Genomic DNA, 22040 nt, shown 5'->3' with positions numbered 1-22040 from the left:
TTTTTTTATCTATTCCTGTTCTATCCCTTGATCGCTTTATACATATATATATATTCTTCATCCTCTTTTTACTTTTTTTTTTCTGCCCTTGTAAAGACCTCCAAAGTCGGCAGTGGAAAAGAATATTCTACTCTCTTACACTCGGATATCCCCTCTTCTACTCTCATATATACCATCTTTTGGAGTAAATGTATGACAAGTTTTGAACTCCCGATGCATGACTCTGGGTTTATTCAGAGATCAGATAACCTGACGAGTACGGTCTCCTCCCTCCCTCGAGTACCCCAGACAGGAAACCCCTGCACGATCCCGACGTGCCGGTTCCGCTCGGCCGGGGTGGGTCGCGGACCTACGGACTTGTCTGCCAGGGTCTTGCCAAGGGCGTCTCGTCAAGAGGTGGTGGGGGTGAGCCGTCTCTTGTGCTGTGCAGGATCAGAGCCATCGGATGTCATGCAATGCGGAGGGAGGGGGAGACGGCCTTTCTGAACGAGGAGTATAGTGATCTGTAGCTGGGTATCCAACGACTTGCTTCAGCAGCAAGCATAGCAGTGAAGGACACGACGGGCACAAGATGCAGAGTACAAGCAGTGATGAGATGTATCGTCGGCAACTTAGCCGAGGCTTGGACAGACGGGATTGCACATGTGTGTACATGCATGAGCACCAGACCGCAGAGAGCACAGGAGCACAGAGGGTATCATCGGATATATCCCGACCGTCTGGGGATGACTCATTCTCAGGGAAGAGATGGAAACAGGAAAATGAGAGACAACGATAGCTGTACACTCTGTAAGCTGTACACTGCAAGCAACGATTGTCGACCATGCTGAAGTGTGCCTCGGCAACTCACGGTAAGCGGGAATGCTCGACAACCCAAGCATAATCTGGGTCTGGGACACCGTCTGATTCCCGTACCGGGGGGGCGCAGGACCCCACTCCCCGCAAAATCACAAGCTCGGCTTGGCGTCGGTAACATGGGGGAGGGGGAGGAAGGGTTGAGAGACATGACCTTTTTTTTTTTTTTTCCTCTCTTCTTTTTCTTCAACAGAACGGGAGGAAAGACATGACAAGGTAGGATCGGAATAAGGGGCAATAATAGCAACTAGAGTAGAGAAGAAGAAAGAGAGAGAGGAGAAGGAAAGCAAGGATAAGAGGAAAGATGACAGCAAGGACGGGGGGGTTGCAGAGCAGAACATCGGCGACACGGGAACTCGTCCTCCATCCGCCCGGCCGGGAGTGGAGTCTTGCCGAGACTACGAGTATAAGCTGCACGGCAGGTAACGCTCTCTAGCACGGTAACTTATCCTGCCTACCGCGTACGCATACGTAGGTAGACGGCGGTGGCAGGAGCCGCGACGACTTTCCCCCAAGTTTCGCAGGTGGATGGGCTTCGGAGCCGAGCCCAGGAGGAGGAGGTCTGGACACCTGCAAAACCCGATGGATCATATGCTCTTGGAGGAAAGGCGCCGACCGGGAACGAGCGGCAACCCTCCGTATCCACCCGGATGTTCCTGTTTGACGTATCCTGCGCTGAGCCGCTCGAGGAGAGTTACGGCTAAGTCCTAGTAGTAGCAGTTACTGCAGTAGTAGTAGCAGTAGTAGCAGTAGGTATGCATTGCAATGGTAGGAGAAGAGGTAGTAGTACTTCTTAAATAGTAGGGACGATCATATGCTCAAAGTCTTAAATTGACTTGGTGCCCTCCCCTCCTCCCCCGGGGCATTCCGTCATTGATTCTATTCCTCTTCTTGTTTCTTCCTCGCTTACTCTTCTCTTGCTCTTTCTCCTCCTCCTTCATTCTGTCATCTTTCCTCCCCCTCCATCCCTCTTTGTGGAAGACCCCTCTAGATTGCAGTCCTCTCATCGACGTCACGCACAGGAGACACGATGCCTCGCACGAGTGACGGCAACAAGAAGCCTACGACGGCTGCTACGAACCTGATTGGTATGCGCAGATCTGCAGTTCTGTCGAGACGACGGGGCTCGGACATGGAAGAAGAAGAAGAAGAAAAAGTCCAATCGCTAACAGGAAGTGGGGAGGGGCGGATGAAAAGCCGGTGGAGGTGCCGGCATGATGGAAGCTCTAGTGTGCCACCCCCTCGACACGATCAAGGTGCGGATGCAGCTGTCGCGCCGCGCGCGGCAACCGGGCGCCCCGAAGCGCGGCTTCGTCAAGACGGGCGCGCAGATCATCGCCAAGGAGACCCCTCTGGGCCTGTACAAGGGGCTGGGGGCGGTCCTGACGGGCATCGTGCCCAAGATGGCCATCCGCTTCACCTCGTTCGAGAGCTACAAGCAGCTCCTGTCGGACAAGGCCTCGGGCGTGGTGTCGGGCAGGTCGACCTTCCTGGCCGGCCTGGCGGCGGGCGTGACCGAGGCCGTCGCCGTCGTCACGCCCATGGAGGTCATCAAGATCCGCCTCCAGGCCCAGCACCACTCCATGGCCGACCCGCTCGACGTGCCCAAGTACCGCAACGCCGCCCACGCGCTCTACACCGTCGTCCGCGAGGAAGGGGCCGGCGCGCTCTACCGCGGCGTCAGCCTCACGGCCCTCCGGCAGGGCACCAACCAGGCCGTCAACTTCACCGCCTACACCTACTTCAAGGACTGGCTCAAGGCCTGGCAGCCCCAGTACGAGGGCGTCAACCTGCCCTCCTGGCAGACCACCCTCATCGGCCTCGTCAGCGGCGCCATGGGCCCCCTGTCCAACGCCCCCATCGACACCATCAAGACCAGGCTCCAGAGGAACCCCGCTCTGCCGGGAACGAGCGCCTGGTCTAGGATATCCACCATCGCTGCCGACATGTTCAAGTGAGTTTTTGCCTTGCTGCCGATCGATCCCCAGGTCCTTCTCAATCATTTTTTTTTTAAAAAAACCCCCCGTTTTTGAATCCTTATAACTGACGGAAAAAAAAAAAAACAGACAAGAAGGTTTCCACGCCTTTTACAAAGGAATCACCCCTCGCATCATGCGCGTCGCACCCGGTCAGGCCGTCACCTTCACCGTCTACGAATACCTCAAGGAGAAGCTGGAGAGTAGTAATCTCAAGTTTACCGGTGGGAGGTACGAGGAATAAGAATGGTGGGATGTGAATGCCTGTCGTTTCCTCTTCTCCTCTTTGCTCTTCCTTTTCCTCGTATTATTCCCCTTCATTTCTTTTTTTTTTTATCACCATTCATCTGTCTCGTCTTGTTTGTCTATGGAGTACGGAGGCTGCAGATGACGTCGTGTGGGGTTGCGCATGTGGGGAATAGTCTGTTTCTAGGATCTAGCATCATCATGGCGATCAAAAGCGTGCCATATGCCAAAACACACACACACACAAATATATATATAACGTTGCAGGGAAATACGTCACATGTGTATTCATGTATAACATGTGTCTCATTTCATGCTGCTATGGATGCTTGACGTGGAAAAGGACCGGAAAGGTGATGGGTTAACAGATGGGCGTAGATAGATCTGCTGCTATATTGCCCTCCCGGAGGCAAATCTACCTCCCAGGCCGCTTCGGCCGGCTGAATCCAGCCCTGGCGGTGGCCTTGGGATGCAGGTCGTCCAGGATGGACTTCTCGGTAATCTCGCCGGGACTCTCGACCTCGAACTTCTTGGCCAGGGCCAGCCCGACCTCCTGCTCAGCCACGCTGATGACGGCCCTCTTCATGAGCGGGTACATCATGCGGTACTTGAGAGCTTTGTGGCCCGTCGTCGTCTCGGGGCAGGTGAAGAAGAAGAGGGTGGGGGACTGCTCCTTGCCATCGTGCGTGTGGACGTAGCGGAAGAAGGTGAAGCGGGGCTCCGTCGGGGAGATGACCTTTGCCAGGTCGTCGATCGTGGATGGGGTGGGGGACTCGGGGACCAGCTCGACGATTTCCGTGTCGGCGTTGATCCTCTTTTCCTGTGTGTCAGCAACGACGTCTCCTCTGCCGATCACGTACGTGCACATGTGGATATGGGGTTGAGCGCACCAGCATGGTGACCGAACGTTCTCCGTCACCGACCGCCTTGATGGCAGCCAGGGCATCCTCCGACAGGGGCATGCTGAGGTTCTTGCTGAGGTGGATCTCACGCGTGCCCGTGCCGGCCCCGGCCTCCTGCTCGGCGCGCTTGACCTCTCCCAGCGTGCGCTCCTCCTCCGTAAGGGGGGCCTCGATCTTGGAGTGGTCGTCGTGCTTCTGGAAGCCCCGCTCGCTCAGCTCCTCGGGCGTCGTCGCAAAGATGGTCTCGCGGAAGTGCTCGGTGCCCAGCTCGCGCACCAGCGTCAGGCGGGTCGAAGCAAACAGCATCTTCTGCCGCACGGGAGCCGCGTCGGGAACGTACGTCACCGCCAGAAAGTTGGGCGCCTCGTCGTACCGTCGCAGGATGGCGTACAGGGCCGCCTCGGTCGTGACGTGGGACTGCAGCGCCGGTAGGTTCTCGGCGAACGAGGACCCAGCGCTGGGCAGTGTGGCGAACGGGACGAGGGACTCCTTTTCGATCTTGACGAGTAGCCCGAACGTCGACGGCGTCTCGAGGAGAGTCGTGAATTGAGCTTGGAGCTCCTCCGAAGCTGTGTTGGGCCACCCCGCGTCAGCATCATGCTACCATGCATTTTACCCCTCGTCACGGAACAGGGGAGCCAGACCTGAGATTCCCGACTGCATCTTGGTCGATGTTCTGCGGGAATTGTACAGGTGTTTTCTGTCTATTAGTTCCCGGGAGTATCGGTAGGCCTTTGTGTTCCCCCGGTGGATGGAGGAGGATTGAAGCCTGGTCACTACGGTGGATAATGACAGAAGCATCAAAGGTACCCACGACGTCCATCACGTGGGGTGCCTCCCCCTCGCTATCGTCCTGGGCTTCTATGCGTTCGCCGTTCAGCGGTGTGAATTAGGTCTATGAGTCTACAAGGTACCAGTATAGGCCAGAGGACTTTATATTGTCTACGCGAAGATGCTTTATTCACATGTAGAATTGAAATCTTGGTGGTATTCAAGACCATCTGGCAAGTAGTAAACAGCACGTCGCATGATCTCATACACCTTTCTGTCGAGGCATCGGGTAAGGTACCCATGAGACAAGGTACCCGACTGCCTAACCTGTCGCCATCAGTTAGCAGTCCGGATCATCTTAGTCATAAGCTATCTCGGGCTGCTTCATTCACCGGGGTTCTACCGTTGTCGATAACGGAGATCAAGATAAAGAGAAAGAAAAGAAACAGGTTCGCTTCACGTGATCCACTGCACAATCCGCACAAACAAGGCCCCACAAGGGCACGAAAACCCCAATTGTGGGAAATTTTGGCCCGCCTGGCGCCAAAACTTCTTTGCTGTGCATCGCGAGCCGCCAAATCCTCAACCACCCAGTCCATCATCAACGACACCTTGTTCACCAAGTCAGCCAAGATGAGCGCCCAGGCCCTGAACAAGATCGCCCCCAACAGCCCTTCGAGGCAGAACCCCTCGGAGCTTGAGCAGAACATTGCTCAGGCTCTGTTCGACCTCGAGTCCAACACCACCGACCTCAAGGCTGCTCTGCGTCCCCTGCAGATCGTCTCTGCCCGCGAGGTGAGAATACCATGAACATACACATACACAAACAACAGGCCTGCATGCAAGAATTTATGAAAAAGGATCATATCTCCCCCCCTGAGATTCCTGTTCCCAAAAGAGACTTTTACGATACAATGGCAAACAAACGCGCGGCATCGTCTTCCTACTCCTCCTCCTCCCTCCCCACCAGAGAAGGGGGGCAATGAAATATTTGCCCTCAAAAAGAAAAAAAGAAAAGAGGTCGGAGATGTCTTAGTGTGAAGAACAAAAGCAAAACTCCCCTTCGGAGAAAGGAAAGGAAACAAACGATGCCTCTCGCCAATGCCGGCGTACACAATTGACTTTGAGGAACAGGACGGGAAGCGGTCCAAGGCCTTGTCCTGGAGCTCGCATGCTGACTTTTTGGTCTTGAAAATAGATCGAGGTTGGCCACGGCAAGAAGGCTATTGTCATCTTTGTCCCCGTCCCCTCCCTGAACGGCTTCCACCGTGTCCAGCAGCGGTACGTTTCCCTCTATATACTCTCATCTTGTTAACCCCCCCTCTTCTGAGCAAGCCCATTCCGTAAACGCACGTACTGACCTCACTCCCTCAGCCTCACTCGTGAGCTCGAGAAGAAGTTCTCCGACCGCCACGTCCTCCTGCTGGCCTCGCGCCGCATCCTCCCCCGCCCCAAGCGCTCTGCCCGCAGCCGCAACACCCAGAACCAGAAGCGCCCCCGCAGCCGCACCCTGACTGCCGTCCACGACGCCATCCTGTCCGACCTCACCTACCCTGTCGAGATCGTCGGCAAGCGCGTCCGCACCAAGGAGGACGGCAGCAAGCTCCTCAAGGTCATCCTCGACGAGAAGGAGCGCGGTGGCGTTGACTACCGCCTCGACACCTACTCTGAGGTCTACCGTCGTCTCACCGGCCGCAACGTCAACTTTGAGTTCCCCCAGGTTCAGTCCACCGACTTTTAAGCAGGTTTTTTTTTTTTAGGAAAAAAAAACTGGACGCAAAATTTTTTAAAAAGGGGACTTGAGGAATGAACAAAAGATAAATAAATAAAGGAAGCAGCTCTTTTCTCTGCTTTCTAGGGAGTGATTTTGTTTTCAGCATCATGGTTGTTTTCTAAAAAGGGCTTGGCTTGGCGTCTTGAGAGATGATAAAAAATGAAGGCTAGCTTGCTTCTCAATATACAGGCTGCCGCATGATATGGCACAGATCACTACCGCTCATTCTGATCCTTATATCCGCCATCCTACTTGTAGATGTGTGGGACCTGGTCTCGTGCATGTCCGTTTTTATTACTCTCCAGTCCTGTGCTTCCATTGCTCTTTGGGGTATCTCTTTTTTTTTCTTTTTCCGTTGTAATTTGTGTATGTATATGCTGTATACTCTATTCCTGACTGATGCGTCCCACCCCCAAAGCACACCAGTAAGCCAGCTCCCTCTTCTCACTACCATCCCTGTCCCTACTTGACACGGCTCCGACATCGTGTTGTGCCTCGGCCTCCCACTCCATGTGGACAAACATGGGAATCTCGAGGATGTCCTCATCCGGCTTCAGGGGCCCCTTGTCCACCTCCTTGCCTGCGCTCGTCTTGGAAGGCAGAGCCTCCGGTCGTAGAGACGGCGGTATGACCTCGAGCACGATGCTGACCCAGTTCCTCCCGCGGTCGTATATCTTGCCGGCCTCAGGCTGCTGCTGCTGGCTGCCGCTGGTCGCCGAGTCCTCACGCAGCGCATCGTCCCACATGTCTGTGTTGGCGCTGATCTCGAACTGCGGGCACAGGAGCGTGACCTTGCTGGAGAAGCGGCCGGGCGTGCTGTTGGGCGCGGCGAGCGTGACCCTGATCCTGTCGAAGAGCGGGTTGACGAAGGTGAGGATGTACTGGTACGGCTGGAGGGGCTTGAGGGCCATCTCGGGGCTCGCGTCGGGGCGTGACCCGACCGGGATGCCGCTGGACGTAGGCTGGAGCGGGCGGATGGTCATGGTGGGGATGTACGACTTGGCCACCAGGCGGATCTTGAAGCGCGTAGAGGCCACCTTGTTCTCCGGCTTGGAGATGATGTGCCTGCAGACGGCGCACCGCTTGGAACGCTTCGTGCGGAGCACACACTGCGACGGACGCAGGTCGTCCTGGAACCGGACTGTGGAGGGCTCGACCTGCGCCAGCCGCTGCTCCCTCGACACGGTCCCGTCCCACCCCTCGCCCAGGAGCTTCTTCACGGCCGCCGATTCGTCCAGCTGGGCCATCTTGAGCCCATCATCAGTGGTGAGGGCCTCGCGCATCACGTCGGGCGGGCCGTTATTCAGCCTGTTGGGGTTGCCCCGTCCCGTGGTGTACAGCGACATGATGCGCGATAGGGCCGCGGGCGACGAGAAGCCCGCGCCACCGCCGAGTGACAGGTTGCCGCCGGGCCTGCCCAGGCCGCCGCTGGCCTCGGCCAGCTGCGTCTGGTAAAAGGACTTCAGGCTGCTGAATTGCAGCTCCGTGTCGACCAGCTCGTCCGGTACGGGAGGGTGGTCGGGGTTGTCCTTGCGGCGGTCGCGCACGTCGCGCGCCGTGATTCGGGGTTCGCCGCCGTTCCTGAGCTTGTTCAGCTGCGAGGCGATCCCGCTCGGCCGGTCAAACTCCAGCCCGATATCGCTCGATGACCAGGTGCAGTATTGGCAGAAGAGAGCGAAGGGGCCGACAGGCGCGTTGGAGGTCCCATTGTCTGCGCCGAGGAGGTTTGTCGGGTCGGGGTCGGTCTGTACCTCACCAACTTGGACGGGGCTAGCGCACACGGGGCATTGGTAGCAGTTTCGAGTGCAGCTTTTGAAAGACAAGAGAAGACGATAGTTAGCCAGCCGGTCTCAAGAGAAGGGGAAAAAATGAAGAAGAGAAAAAAAAGGAGGGACCGTGGGGGTATAGACTGTACCGATTCCCGTCACTGCGAAGGTTGCTGCTGGGTACTTCAAACAGACAGTTGGGGCAGTAGTACGTGACAACCTCCTCGTTGACGCATCGGGGACACCGAATCTCCTGGCAGTCCTCACAGTAGAGGAGGTACTCGAGCGGGAACAGGCTGTAGTTGGACCGTGGGGCGCGCGGGTCGAAGGTGTGGTCGTCGTCGTGGCTGTCGCCCGCCTCCTCCTGACTGTCGTTGCCGGACCGCTCGCCACCCCCGTCTATGATGGACCGCTCAGAACAGGGGCACTGAATGTACGTGTAGGGTATCGAGAGCGCCATCGTGACACCCACATGGTTGATGAAGAGGGGAGGGGGGAGAAGGGGAGCTTTGTTCGAGCCCTCCAAGCTTCCCAAATGTCCCAACCGTCAGCGCACGGTGAGTGTCGGTGTATCCCTCTCACCGAAATCTTAGTCATCAATCTGGACAAAAGATGGGGCCCTTCCGTTGAGTCCTCTCGTAGAGCTTCATCCTCCTTCCACACCAGCTTCGAGTCTTTGATCAAACTTGGTCGGTGTTACTTGTGTCGCTTGCCTTCTTCGAGTCACTATGATCCCCTCCACGACACATATGTGGCACGGATGCCGCGACTGGCCATTCACACCCTCTGACCTCCACGTCCGAACTAGTGCTCACCAGACGGGACGGCAGGGGTTGCAGACTACATGTATCCAGACTACATGCATCGTCACTAGCAGTCTCTAAGAGCCATACGCCAGCTCTGCTTCAAGATCCTCGCCAGCCCTTTCGGCGGATAATGGCTCTACTTGTATAATCACGGACGTTGGAAGAATCCGAGCGCACGTTGTACGCAGCGTCTTGCTGGCCGTCTGGCCATCGCCCTAAACTCGTCACGGCGTTAACCTACGCCACCTTTACAAGTATAGATGGCTACGGGGAATCGATCAAAAATCTAGCAAAAATGTTCGGGTTTTTGATCCTCTCTTGGCTCTTCTCCAAGTTCTAGAGTAAAGCTTACCCCTGGATCTTTATCATTTCTATTGATATTCTTCCTTCAAGTAAGGGAACGTCACCGTCTATTGCCATCATCGGTGCTGGTCCAACCAGACTGACGCTCGCCCGACTCCTCGAGTGTAAAGGCATGGAATACGTCGTCTAGGAGCGCGACATGACTGACACGCCCAACCGTGCAGGCGAGAGTCTCCTCGAATCCGTTCCCGGTGAAGAGATTAAGCGGGCGAAGGACCTGAAGAGCGTGGCAGCTGATCAAAATGGTGTCCCGGTGCTGTGGTTCGCAGATGGATCAATCAAGCCAGACCTCAAGCCCGTCGTCGGTGCAGACGGCGGATGGAGCAAAGCGAGGCGAATGGTAGGCGATGGCAAGACGACGCTCATCTTCCAGCGCCAAGGTAGCGGTTCCTACAGGGTGTACTCTGGCGTTCTGGCCGACGAGAAACTTTGCCCGCGACGTCGCGGACTCGTACGAGCCCGAGGCCGTGCGCCACGCTCCTCCTGTCCGACGACTTCTTCGCCCCGTGGGCTACGGAGTGGAAGGACACGGTCCGCCACCTGGGAGGTGTCCGCAGTCGGCCGCTGTACCACCTCCCGCCCGACAGCGTCAGCTGGAAGACGGTCCCAGGGCTCACGTCGGCCAGCGGCGCGGCGCACCTGGCCCTGTCGAATGGCGAGGGCGTCAATCGCGGCATGACGGAATGCCATGGTGCTGGCCGAGAAGATGGCGGAGCATGGGCTGGATGACGTGACAGCTGCGGTAGGGGGTCGCGGGATCAGGCTGAATGACTCTATGCTGCGTAAGGGTAACCTGCGGGCGCCTATCGACGGGTTCAAGAGCATGTTGACGGGGACGGGGGCTTAGATGGAGTCGAGTGGTGCTCATGTACACGTACATCACGAGCTGCACGAATTGGCATGTAGGAAAGATGTAACACAACTACTTTATATATCATCTGGAATGCTTCAACCGAATCATGTGATGTAGACTGAGTAGTACGATGCAAGCCACATCCGATCTTAAAGCGTACCGACATAGAGGAGACGTCGCGCGAGCGCTGATATCTTGTATATTGATACAAGTAGCTGGGGCATTCTGACCCTAAGCCCATGTAACAAGAACACTGAAGTAGGCACGTACAGAGTGATACTACAGCATCCAGGCAAGGAAGACGAATGAATTAGACGAAGCTACTCGTACATACCCATAAGGCTAGCGATTCAATATATTGTGAAATAGAATTTTTCTCATTGTGATGTAATACCACAGGTATACTATGATACAGTTCTGTATCATCAGATGCATGTACACTCGTCTATATAATTCCAATCGTGATAGGGGAACAAAGAACACGTATGCAAAACTGGCGCCGCAGAATTTCTTGCCAACGGTTAGGTTCACATCCATAACGCCGTACCATAACTCCTGGCTTCGAAAACCTCGAAGCTCTTTCGCAACCACGTCGCATCTCCTGCTGTTGCACTCCGTAATACAAATTTTCTGCATTTCCGCCAAATTATCGACTCATAAGCGCCGAGCTCAGTCTTGAGCGGCACTGGCGGGTCACGCCGACCCCAATGGACAGGCTCCACGGTAAGATTGTGTAATATCCTTCAATCGCGAATGACAGACCCACGGACCCCATAGGACTAAGTGGAGAAAACAAAAGGGAATGGAGGGGACCGACAAACCAGGGTACATGTAGTACTCCATAGTGTAGTACTCTATAGTAGTGATTGGTGTGGCGGGTGGTCGCATTATTCATCCCTCCAAGAGCCGCGGAACAGGTGCCTTGCCAAAGCAGCTTCCGGGATGGTGCCATCATTCGTGCTGTGGGAGTGCAATTGGCCCATGCCGAAACCGTCGATGGTCAGGACCAGGGCATCCCCATAGAGCTTGGGCTGTTCCATGAAGGACAAGTCGCTGGTGTCCTTCAGCGAGGGATCGTACTCCTGGAGTTGGGCGAAGACGACATCTGTCCAGGCGGCCGGGCCCGTCGAGTTCATGACGTCGAAGCTGCTGGGATGGAGCTGGCTGAGGGGTAGCTGGTAGATTCCGGAGAGGTAGTCGAGTGATTGGAGCACGCGGTCGATCATCTTGCGGAAGACGGGGTGGCCGGGCGCGGCCGCGATGGTCCACTGGCAGAACTGAAGCCAGTGCGGGATTTCGGCCCAGGCGCCTCCGTCACGACGGTCGAACTCGGAGCCCACGACCAGCCCGACCTGGTCCCTGATGTCCGCGGGCACCCAGTCGTCGATGGGTTTCAGGGCTACCGTGTCGGTGTCGGTGTACACGCCTCCCTCGACGTAGAGGACCAGGTATCGCAGCAGGTCCGACTTCATGCCCACGTTGGTCAGGTTGTTGTATGCCTCGACGACATTACGGTCGTCGGCAAAGTGCTTCTCGACGAAGCCCTTGCCGCCCTGTTCCCCAAGTAAAGTGCTGGGTCTATGTGAGTAGATGTTCTAACCGCAACCCCGCCAACAGACTTTCATTGCAGACTTGACTTCAGCTCTGCCAACCCCCGGTTTCTTCTTCGGCTCGTGGGCCGATGCCGTACGCGGAAGGGTTCCTTGGCAGTAACACAAGACAAAAAAAGGAGCCGTTTGTCCCTGACTGTGAAACCAAGCCGGGGATGTGGAGAGGAAGAAAAAGTTGGTGTTACCTACTACTTATAGTCAGGGTTCATGGCCAGCCATGATGGCGTGTCCTGGAGGGATCCAGGGTCCGGGATATCGCTGGGAGAATTCGAAATCTTGGGCAGCATAATCTGCCATATCTTGCGAGAGATGGAACACGGTCTCGCTGGTCCGCACCGGGGTTGAGATAGGCTGTCCATGCTGCTACTCACCATGCTCAAGCCACGATCCGTCGTCCTGTAAGTCCATATTCCCGTGAGAACCAGGAGTGCTACACAGCATATGAGGAGATTTGCCCTGCATCGCCGGCTTGTGTGGTACCACGATTGCGCCGCATCCGTCCACGCCTTGTCCAACATTGAAGTAGCGCCCATCACGGCGGATGAAACGGACGCGTGGGAGAGAAAAAAGAAAGGGGGGGGAGGGTGGGGAGGGGCTTAAAGAGAGACGGGAAGGTATAAAGGATGAAAAGGACAACGAATATTATGCTGTGTTGTTCACGATAGGAAAAGAGAGAGAGAGAGAGAAGAAAGTAAGTAGAGAATGAAGCTGCGAACAATGACCGGAACAAGTGGTATTAAAACGATTTGAAAAATCGTGGGAGCTGAGGAGTTGTCTGCACACACAGTATTGACATCGAACAAATCAATCTTGAGGGCAAAATGCGAAATGATGCAGAGACAACCAACAAGCCCAATAGATAGATGCATATAACCACGGTATTTACTCACTATCGGTTTAGTACTTTCAGGCTGCATACTTTTACATGCATTCGTACTTGCTGCACGCCAACAGGTAAAGCATACCGTCTCGAAGTGAGAGGGCGGGAGAAGAGGGGAAGCGCGCGGTCACATCCCGGCCCCCCTTCCCCTGCAAATGGCCGAGACCCCTGTCAACGACTTTGAGGGTAAATGTACAGGAACCTCTGTGGGCAACTCGGGACGGTGCTCGAACTCGGGATTGTCCTCGCAGTGCGCCAGCTGAGAGAGGCGGAAACTACAGATTACAGGTAGTGCCAACGACATCAGCACCGGCGACCAGGGGGAGGAGTGATTGGCTATTAGATCGGGCAATGGGTCAGGGCCAACGGGTGGAAGACGAGATGAGGCCTTTCACCCGACCCACCGTACCCTCTCATGGTCTCTTATCAAGTAGTAGTACAGATTATATCTGCGACTTTAAGCACATTGCGACGTATCACTCATACGCCACGTATCCGCTACTCTGCAGAATAAGATATGATAATCCCCGTTCGTCTACTCCGTACTCTGTAATACACATCACGACAAGCTTTATACCGAACGAGAAAGGGAGCTGAAAGCCCCCTGCGAAGGATTCACTGACGCGTTTTGAAAACACCATCCATGCATAAACAGGGAGTGCAGGTAGCTGTCGCTACTAGTGGCGCAGCAAGGCGCTTACGAGAGCGTATGAATGGACTTCCTTAACTATCCGTAGCCCTACTCTGAACACCCTGCCTTGCAACGACTGACTCGATGCAGACCAAGACTCCTCTAGTACGTCTGATGTCAGTACATCTAAAACATAAAATGCCGGTGCGGGTTCACCAGCTACGGACTAGGGGAAGGCGTCCAAGACATTCTACGATGGTCAATATATGGCGTCTATTTGGAACGGTGTTCGGCTATAACCGTCGTATCCTACGACTATGTGTGTGGCCGTACCAGACGACATTGGACTTTTTCGTCGTGTCCAAATACGGCCGTACACGTACGTCTCGAACCAGTGCCGACCCGCTCTATATACGGAGCGGCGCTTAGCTTCGAGTTTAACACGTCGATACATACGATCATGCGCCGCTTCTGCTTCAGGTAAAGGGCGCGTTCACGTCGTAGCTTCGCCTGCTGTACAGAGGCGCTGCTAGCATCTATGTCCTTAGCTGACGGTGGAGGATTGCATAGCACTTTGCAAGGTGATCCTTCTACGGGGCATGCCAAGACGGCCTCGCCGCCTACGACATTTTGGAGGCATTCGAGCGTAAGCCATGCCACGCAATTTCCTCCCCTATGAGCGTCCGACGATTGGGGCGGTGGCCAATGAAGCAGAGGAGGGGGGATGATGATGCCGGTGACAAGGATGTGGCCTTACAAACACCGGGCAGTTCGGGGGTATTGGTGGAGCGCATGTTAGATGCACTGCCAACGACCAACAATGGGCTGTTGGTTTTAGGTAGAAGAATCGCTGGGGTCGGTCTCATGCCTACGATACAATACTGCGTCCAGACTGATTTCGACGCACGCAAGTCTGAGAACCCTTACCCCGGTCCTGGATAGGCTTTCTTTGTTAGCCTGAGCCGGTATCAGTACATACTCCGTACGCTCTCTCACCATGTCCTTACACGGCAAGACTCCTGGTACACTGGGCATGCATGTACTTGGGCGTCTACGAGTATGGAGCGATTCTCCAGGATGGGATAGGTCTATTGCTATCCTCGACAGCCCATGCAGGCCCCATCCATATATGCATTAAAGGGAAAGAAGTGTTCGGCAACCAACACTCATCCGCACCTCCCATTTACCTACCACCCGCGGCCTCTTACCTTTCTCTTCGCAGCGTCCTATCCTCTGCTTGTCCTGCACCTGTGAGTCTTTTGAGAAATTCCTCGCTGCCCGTGGGCCGGTTATGGTGTACCGTGCTATCATTATCTGATCAATCCATCACATCACTCATCACTTTTCCTTGTTGGTATCTAGAGGACAGAGGAGAGAGAGAGGCTTCACCGACTGCCAGCGAAAATGTCCGACTCCCTGGTATCCTTCCCGTCAACGTGGACTGCACCGACATCATGCTTTGCCTCGACAAACTACTACTACGTCCTGCTGGACGGCGGATCGTTCTTCAGCAATATGTACGGCACGCCGACGCCGGTGCTCACCGGTAACACGCCGTCGGGCGATTGCGTCCCCCCATCTTTCACCATCAACCAGCCCTACCTCACTGACGGCGACTGCCCTCGTGGCTACACGACTGCCTGTGCCACCGGCAGCCCCGAGAGCACTCGTACCGTCACGTGTTGTCCAAGGTATGTCGACGGCTTTCCGGCCACCTCTGGTATAGGCACCTGCTCACGCCATCTAGTGTGACGAGGGATGTATTTTCTTTCATGTGCAAGGAAAATGAGTACGGCTGCCACGCGACAGCCACTGTAGGCGCTGTCTGGACCGGCACCGAGACAAACATCGACCTGGAAACTCCTACAGAGTCACCGTTGACGAAGACACCATCCACGGAAGAGGGAATCGAAGCATGGGGTATCAAGCTCATCTCGGTATGTCAAGATGAGCTATAGCATTGACACGACCGACGGAAACTGATCGCGGCACTCTCCTCCTTCTCTTATAGGTACCTGTAACAGCAACGGCAACGGAAACGGCAACGGCAACTGATGAGATATCAACCTCAAACACGATAGAGGAGACAACTGCGGCAGGGACGACTGCAGCCAATGTTAAGCCAACCCACAGTACACCGTCGCCAGACCACAAAGGACTCTCTACCGGGGCTGCAGCAGGCATTGGGGTTGGGAGTGCCGCGGTTGTGATACTCCTAGCCCTAGGCGCACTCCTCCTCTATCGTCACCGTCGGAAGAAACAGAGAGCCGGAGGCGCTACTCCCGCTGGAAGTGAACGCGATGGTGCGGAGATGTACAAGTACCCGTATCAGCCAACCGCCCTAGGCACCGCAGGCAATGAGGTTTTTCAACAGTACTACTACCGAACAGCCGAACCACAGGAGCTCGAAGCTTCCGGTAACAAGGGGAGACAGGAGCTTTCTTAAGCTCAACTCGCCGGCGGACGGAGTTGATCGACGAGATTCGACCTCGTTTACCATATTCTCTTGCTTTTTTTTTTTTTTTACCCTTCTTCTTCTCCTTGATTCTTACCCGCATCTTATCCATGTGCGATTCATAATACCTAGAGAGTTATACCAGGGCTTTACAGTGGAGTTTGTGTGCGTGAGGCGTTGAATATTATATACATTTATCTGTATTAGTGCCTACCAAGTAGGCCTTCTACTCGTATCCACCATTACACGGCAATGCATTCCCTGTATGGATATCGCATGTGCTCATCTACACTCTACGCTCCCGAAGCATAGAAGGGGAGTGGGGAGTGGACGGGCGAGGGACAAATTTACATCGTCATCTATGGCGGTGACGAAAGTGAAAGTTGGATCTGCTTATGTTGCTGCGAGAACCGAAGAGGAAGAGCAGCTATGCCTATGAGCTCATTCCGAGTAAGCTTATAACCCTCCATCACTCCAACTCAGACCTGTGTTCCCGTATCGGAAAGCCTTTGCGAGCTACCCCTTCCTCCAACTTCCCGGCCGATGGAGCCTCGTACGGGCCGCGATCAGCGTACCCCATAGGTGGTAGCTCAGAGACGTGATTTCCAGCAGGCAGCTCAGACGTATCATGCCCGGTCAGCTCAGAGGCGCTGTGCCCAGGTAGCTCAGGGCTCGGCAGCGCTGCGACTTTATTGAAACCTCGTTTCCTGCGGAACAGGAGCGCGCCGGCAATGAAGAGGGCTACAACTGCGACGATCCCTACGACGATTCCGGCAATGGCGCCGCCTGATAACGAAGATTTGGCAGGCTTGGGGCTGGAGGTGCTAGTCGGGTCACTAAGGGAACCATCCGAGGAGGGAGCGGAGGCAGATGGAGTCGAGGCGGAGGAGGTGTCTTGATCCGAGCTATCGGTGCTGGTAGTCGTTATGTATACCGGGGATTCCACCCAGACCGTGCGAGCGAGCCATTGCTGTCGGCAGGCATAGTTTGTCGCTGACGGGCCCGCAGAGGGAGAGCTGTGGAATATCTTGAAGGAGGTGCATCGGGAGTCGTCATCGCTGCGATCCAGATCAATCAGCGTTGAAAGCGAACGAGATTGACGTCAATGTGTTGTGAATCGTCGGCTTCTGAAAGCCGAGGGCCCCTCGCCCAATTTGTCTGCGCATGCACGTAAACGTACCAGTCTTCGAATGAGCCGTCTTGGTAAACAAGCCTGCTGCCCACGCAAGTAGTAGCGAGTGTACATTTGTCGACGTCGTCCGTGAAACAGTCGCTTGCGATCGTACCAGACGTGACCCATGGGTTATTGACGGTAAGAGAGACAGCTGGGTTGGATGAGTTAGCCCGTCCGTGCGGTGACACGGGAGATATCGTCGACCTAGGGAAGAATGAAAGAAGCAGCCATATTCGACGAGACTAACCCGATGTCGGACCTCCGTCTGCTGTCCACCACCCCACAAGAGCTGTTGTCGCCGTCGAAGTCATTCTCGTTTTCCTGGGCAGGTCAGACAAGGCCTCTGAAAGAATCGTCGGGGAGTACTGCGAGTAGTCGTGTAGCAGTGATCCGCCTTGTGGTGACTGTTTTTCTTGCAGAAAAAAACGAACGGATGCGGGCATAGACATATATGTATGATTCTGATACCCTGACCGGCTTATAGATTGACAAGGCAATATCAATACATGTAATACTACTACAACCTGGCTGCGCGACCAGATCAAGCGGGTATACGCTGGGTGGACCTTGTACAGCTTCTCCGTCCCAGGGGAGCCTGAGAGCCATCCGTATCCATGATATTATAACTACATAACTTATTGGCCCGGGGCAACCAAGTCATTTGCGAAGATGAGCGAACGAGGCCCCTTTTTCCAGCACCACTGTATACATACATAGCATATGTATCTGCTCTTTTCCAACGACCCTGCCAGCCATGCACCAATAGTCGATCCCAGTCTGTATGGGTGGTGCAAGGAAAACGTGATATCGCTGTCGGACCCGCAGCCAAGTGCTTACCTCTATGTCAGCGCCGGGCTCAATGTAGAGTGCCGTATTACATGTGGAGATCTGACAACGTACAGGCAATATTATATTACATACAGACAATGCATTGCCGCCAGGTCTATGTTTTCCGCTCGCCCAATATTGCACTTTGGTTAAGAAAGTGCTGACAACCCCTCGAATCAGTGTGTTATAGATGTTGGCTCGCACGGGTATTCTTCTAGGACTTGCCGTTCCGAACATGGAGTATATACTGATCAATGATTATAGGCCTAGATAATATCGACATACATGCATGCCACCCGCGTACTTACCGTTATTCCCCAGCCTGTTGACCGCTTTCCCTCCATCGTTCGCTGGCCTTCTTCAAAACGAGCTGCGGTTTCGCATTCAAGCTCTACACCTCACTGTTCAAGATCTCGTATATATATATCTTGTACATCTTTCCCTGCTTCCTCCCGGCCGTCGTACTCCCCTCCTCTCTGCCCCTGTCTCGCGATAGAAGTCAGCAATCTTCTGATCCACTGCAATGTTGCGTGACAACAGAGAACTTCAACCCCCCCCCACCATAACGCCCGTCTATGACTGGACATCCTCTCGATGCGGTATAATCCAAGCGAGAGCCTTTAACAAGAGTAAGCTCAACAATAAATTGAGCATAAGATGGCAATCTACACCCCTCCCCCCCCCCCCCCGCCAGACTCCCCCCCCCCCCCTCCCCCCTCCACGCCCTCATTCCCCCCCACCTCCCGCTGCTGCCCGAGCTTCGCGTGACAACAGAGAACTTCAACCCCCCCCCACCATAACGCCCGTCTATGACTGGACATCCTCTCGATGCGGTATAATCCAAGCGAGAGCCTTTANCGATGCGGTATAATCCAAGCGAGAGCCTTTAACAAGAGTAAGCTCAACAATAAATTGAGCATAAGATGGCAATCTACACCCCTCCCCCCCCCCCCATGCCAGACTCGCTGCCGGATTCTTTTTGCTGTTGCCAAACCCTTCATCACCAAGGCTTGCAGAATCAGGAAACTCCCTCGCGCATGCTCCCGAGCAGCTGCGCGGGAAGCTACAAGGCTGACAGCCCAGACGTGCTAGGATTTCCTGCAGTACCCTTTCACGCTAATTTCGGCCCGCTCAGCTCCCGTACGATAACTCGTATCGTGATCCATGAACAAGATGGTGATCCGCATCTTATATAGGACGGGTGGTCTTCCCGTAATGTGAATGATTGGCGAGGCCGACGGGAGTAAACAATGCACACCTGGCTACCCGAACAGCAGTGGAAGCCGTAGAGCCAGTCACGGAGATGAAGATTACCACCAGGAACGAGTGAGGGCAGAGGCCTGTACTGGCACTTGTCATCCTCTGGCAAGCGGAGATGGGAGGGTTGTGCGAGATTGAGACGCTGTCACATATTACTACTACATGTAACTGCGAGAACCGCGCAGGCATTGACCGCAACGATTCCGATCAATTGCCGGTCATTTGCTCAGCTGATGTCGTGACCCGAGCTATTACTGGGTGACACAATACTCGTAGCCATCACGGCAAGTGAAGCTCGCATCATCGACGACGGCGAAAGAAGGAAGAAAGAAAGAAAATATTACATGTAAGGCCACCCTGCCGTTGGGCACGTTGAGGGGCCGCAGACGAGATGGGGGCCAGCATCGTCATGTTGTCTCGTTCCCCACTACGTCAATCCTTACCCCCCCTCTTCTTTTCGCTATTCGCTGAATGAGGATGAAGGAGATGAGATTCTTCTGAGCCATTTGTTGCGTCTGCCTCGTGCATGACGCTTCTGTGTGGCGGTAATATATTATATGCGGTGTAACGCAGCTGCGGTACATGCAGTGATGAGAATGATTTTGAACGAAGATAGAAGGAGAAGAAGTAGAAGAAGAAGAAGAAGAAGAAGAAGGGTAGGACACATGAAAGTAATATAAAGATAAAGAAACATGTCATATATATGACTTCTCTTCCTTGGAAAGAAGTAAACGACAGGGGAAGTAAATCGACAAGGATGCAGTATTACATGTAAGCACTAAGTAGGAAGTGGAGGCTGACCGCTTATATTGAACCCGGACGACGACGACGATGAACATCCAGATATCAGGGGCATCATCAAAGGGAAGGCCAAAACACGCTGTAAGCATAGTGATATCTCGGACCATGCCGTCCGTTCCCTCACGTTGCAGAGTGGTTGTGATGTGCTGCTGGCCGTAACCGTACGACCAGGTCGGCATCGAGACCAGCCATCAATACGACCGTCAAGCTTAACACGTTGAGCAGCAACACGACAGCCAACCTCTAGTCTCTGATTTCATCTTCTGATCCATGCCGAGTAGTATGTAATAGCGGACAAGGTCGTCCAAGTCGCCAGCCTGGACAGACTCTTGCGCACCGCTCTGCTGCTTCGCATACCATCCTTACCTCGATGGCACTGCCCAACGTTGAGAGAGCAGACGTGTCCGAACTCGTTTGCTGCTACTGAGGATCCGAGCAAAGAGAGGGCTTGACAGAAAAATAAGAGACAAGAATCCAAAGGCATCTGATATCGTGAGCAGTGTGTCACTGTGTCGGATCCGGGGGGAGCAGCCGATCTGATACAAGACAGGTGCAGAACGTTCATGGGACGTCTCCTTCTTGATTCTTCCTGGTCGTGACGATACTCCATCTCCGCATTCCCGTAGCTGGAGCCGAGAAGCGCATGGCTGTGGGGTGCATGCCTGGTATTCGCCTGTTCCGGATATCATCACGCCCGCAGCTCGGGTATAGAGACGAGGTCCGGCACTCTACGACGATACCTGTCCGAGACAGCTGCCGCTGGTACGTCGCGATAGGGGATGCTGAATGGAGGGGACACCGTCCCCGCCCCTCCCCCCCCCTTGATCCTCTAGCCGTAAGTTATGTCCGTGTTGGTACCGGTAAGGAAAAGCAGAGCTCTGGTAGCTGGGCGTCCCCGATCGTTTGCTAGGGCGGGGGCTTCTGCTGGTGTGCATCGTTCACTACGGCGCGGGGGTATGGGGTTATGCTGCATACGTGACCGGACCGCCTCCGTTGTCGAGACTCGCGTGAATCAGACGAGAAAGTCGTCAAGGCAAGGTAGATGAGATAGTGATGGGGTGAGAAGAAAGACGTGGACGGCAACATCGGGCCAGCATCGAAGGAAGACGAAGAATGAGCATCGCTGATGACGGGATCATCTCTCAAGAGTAGGGACGAAGCCTACAGGCTACGGCAACACCTAGAATCAAATCTCACGCACCGGTGGGATTCGGATGCCGGAGCAGTTGAGTGCCTTGGCTGATCCCATACTACATACGTCGTTCCTATGCAACGACGGAGTAATGATAGACACCCGACTACTTTTTTTTCTTCCCTTTTACGAGCCACGGAACCAGCTTGAACAGGACACTTACAAGGTTGAAATCCTTGGCTTGTCACCGACAATCATACGGCTGTGGGTGAATCTGAGATCTCGTACGCGGCACAGCTGGGCGGTGTCGTACCTGTAAGCCGATCGTCTCACAAGATCATCACTTGTCAGATTGGTTCTCCGCACTCGAGCACATCGCCATGATATATAGAGAGTATTATCATTATCCAGTCAAGTAATCGCATCACTGGGGAAGAGGGACAAACACCTGCTCCGCATCATCCATCGACCGCTGCCGCCACCGGCTCACTCCCAGCCCGTGCTTGCCTCTTGCTACCCTTCACATTCCTTCCTTCACCTAGCTACCGTGACTCTCCGCTCGATACATCTCAGACTGCGACGTACGGCATCTTGGACAGCTCGCGCGCCGTCACCGGCCTGGTCCCATCGCCTCCCGTCTCGATCTCATCTGGCATTGTAGGGGAGGCAGAGCTCGCCAACTCGCCGGCAGACCAATGTACGATACCTCTTTACCTACGCTCCGTAGACTCTATGTGGGACGGCGCCGACATCACGCTTCGCGTCGACGAGTCATTGTTGGGACCTGGCATGGAGGGACGGTACGCCTACCTCGGAAGTCAACCTGTACGGGGTCGGCGAGGCCGCCACCGCCACCGCCGGCGCCGGTAACCCGTCGCTGGGGGATTGCTACCCCCCATCGCCGACAGCCGACCATCCCTTCCCCACCAATACAGATGGGGAGAAGTGCCCTGCAGG

At 54.8% G+C, this 22040-nt stretch overlaps 8 protein-coding genes across 8 annotated transcripts; 4 read left to right on the top strand and 4 right to left on the bottom strand.

The window, feature by feature from the left end:
* Positions 1 to 1885: 1885 nt before the first annotated feature.
* Positions 1886 to 3075, top strand: GMORB2_4842 (solute carrier family 25 (mitochondrial citrate transporter), member 1; the record flags this gene model as incomplete). The annotated part of the gene is made up of 3 exons (XM_035466816.1): positions 1886 to 1943; positions 2053 to 2809; positions 2922 to 3075. 3 exons carry the CDS (start codon positions 1886 to 1888, stop codon positions 3073 to 3075), a joined length of 969 nt encoding a protein of 322 aa, XP_035317975.1.
* Positions 3076 to 3492: 417 nt separating this feature from the next.
* On the bottom strand, positions 3493 to 4642 carry GMORB2_4841 (twinfilin; the record flags this gene model as incomplete). Its single annotated transcript, XM_035466815.1, has 3 exons — positions 3493 to 3891; positions 3968 to 4548; positions 4624 to 4642. 3 exons carry the CDS (start codon positions 4640 to 4642, stop codon positions 3493 to 3495), a joined length of 999 nt encoding a protein of 332 aa, XP_035317974.1.
* A 741-nt stretch (positions 4643 to 5383) lies between these two features.
* Positions 5384 to 6491, top strand: GMORB2_4840 (small subunit ribosomal protein S7e; the record flags this gene model as incomplete). Its single annotated transcript, XM_035466814.1, has 3 exons — positions 5384 to 5545; positions 5949 to 6031; positions 6125 to 6491. 3 exons carry the CDS (start codon positions 5384 to 5386, stop codon positions 6489 to 6491), a joined length of 612 nt encoding a protein of 203 aa, XP_035317973.1.
* A 419-nt stretch (positions 6492 to 6910) lies between these two features.
* Positions 6911 to 8750, bottom strand: GMORB2_4839 (dynactin 4; the record flags this gene model as incomplete). The annotated part of the gene is made up of 2 exons (XM_035466813.1): positions 6911 to 8333; positions 8440 to 8750. The coding sequence occupies 2 exons, from the start codon at positions 8748 to 8750 to the stop codon at positions 6911 to 6913; spliced, it is 1734 nt and encodes a 577-aa protein (XP_035317972.1).
* An 848-nt stretch (positions 8751 to 9598) lies between these two features.
* GMORB2_4838 (FAD binding domain) lies at positions 9599 to 10188 on the top strand (the record flags this gene model as incomplete). The annotated part of the gene is given in 3 exon segments (XM_035466812.1): positions 9599 to 9845; positions 9856 to 9910; positions 9918 to 10188. Coding segments are annotated over 3 exon segments (573 nt in total).
* A 1011-nt stretch (positions 10189 to 11199) lies between these two features.
* GMORB2_4837 (alpha 1,6-mannosyltransferase) lies at positions 11200 to 13106 on the bottom strand (the record flags this gene model as incomplete). The annotated part of the gene is made up of 2 exons (XM_035466811.1): positions 11200 to 11865; positions 12999 to 13106. 2 exons carry the CDS (start codon positions 13104 to 13106, stop codon positions 11200 to 11202), a joined length of 774 nt encoding a protein of 257 aa, XP_035317970.1.
* Positions 13107 to 14837: 1731 nt separating this feature from the next.
* Positions 14838 to 15879, top strand: GMORB2_4836 (uncharacterized protein; the record flags this gene model as incomplete). The annotated part of the gene is made up of 3 exons (XM_035466810.1): positions 14838 to 15124; positions 15181 to 15370; positions 15445 to 15879. 3 exons carry the CDS (start codon positions 14838 to 14840, stop codon positions 15877 to 15879), a joined length of 912 nt encoding a protein of 303 aa, XP_035317969.1.
* A 478-nt stretch (positions 15880 to 16357) lies between these two features.
* GMORB2_4835 (uncharacterized protein) lies at positions 16358 to 17373 on the bottom strand (the record flags this gene model as incomplete). Its single annotated transcript, XM_035466809.1, has 3 exons — positions 16358 to 16946; positions 17069 to 17213; positions 17310 to 17373. 3 exons carry the CDS (start codon positions 17371 to 17373, stop codon positions 16358 to 16360), a joined length of 798 nt encoding a protein of 265 aa, XP_035317968.1.
* Positions 17374 to 22040: the final 4667 nt, after the last annotated feature.

This window comes from Geosmithia morbida, assembly GCF_012550715.1.
Source record: "Geosmithia morbida isolate 1262 chromosome Unknown scaffold_26, whole genome shotgun sequence".
NCBI classification, from domain to species: Eukaryota; Fungi; Ascomycota; class Sordariomycetes; order Hypocreales; family Bionectriaceae; genus Geosmithia; species Geosmithia morbida.
The sequence above is the reverse complement of the archived record's forward strand: the minus strand, read 5'-3'. Positions and strand labels throughout refer to the sequence as shown.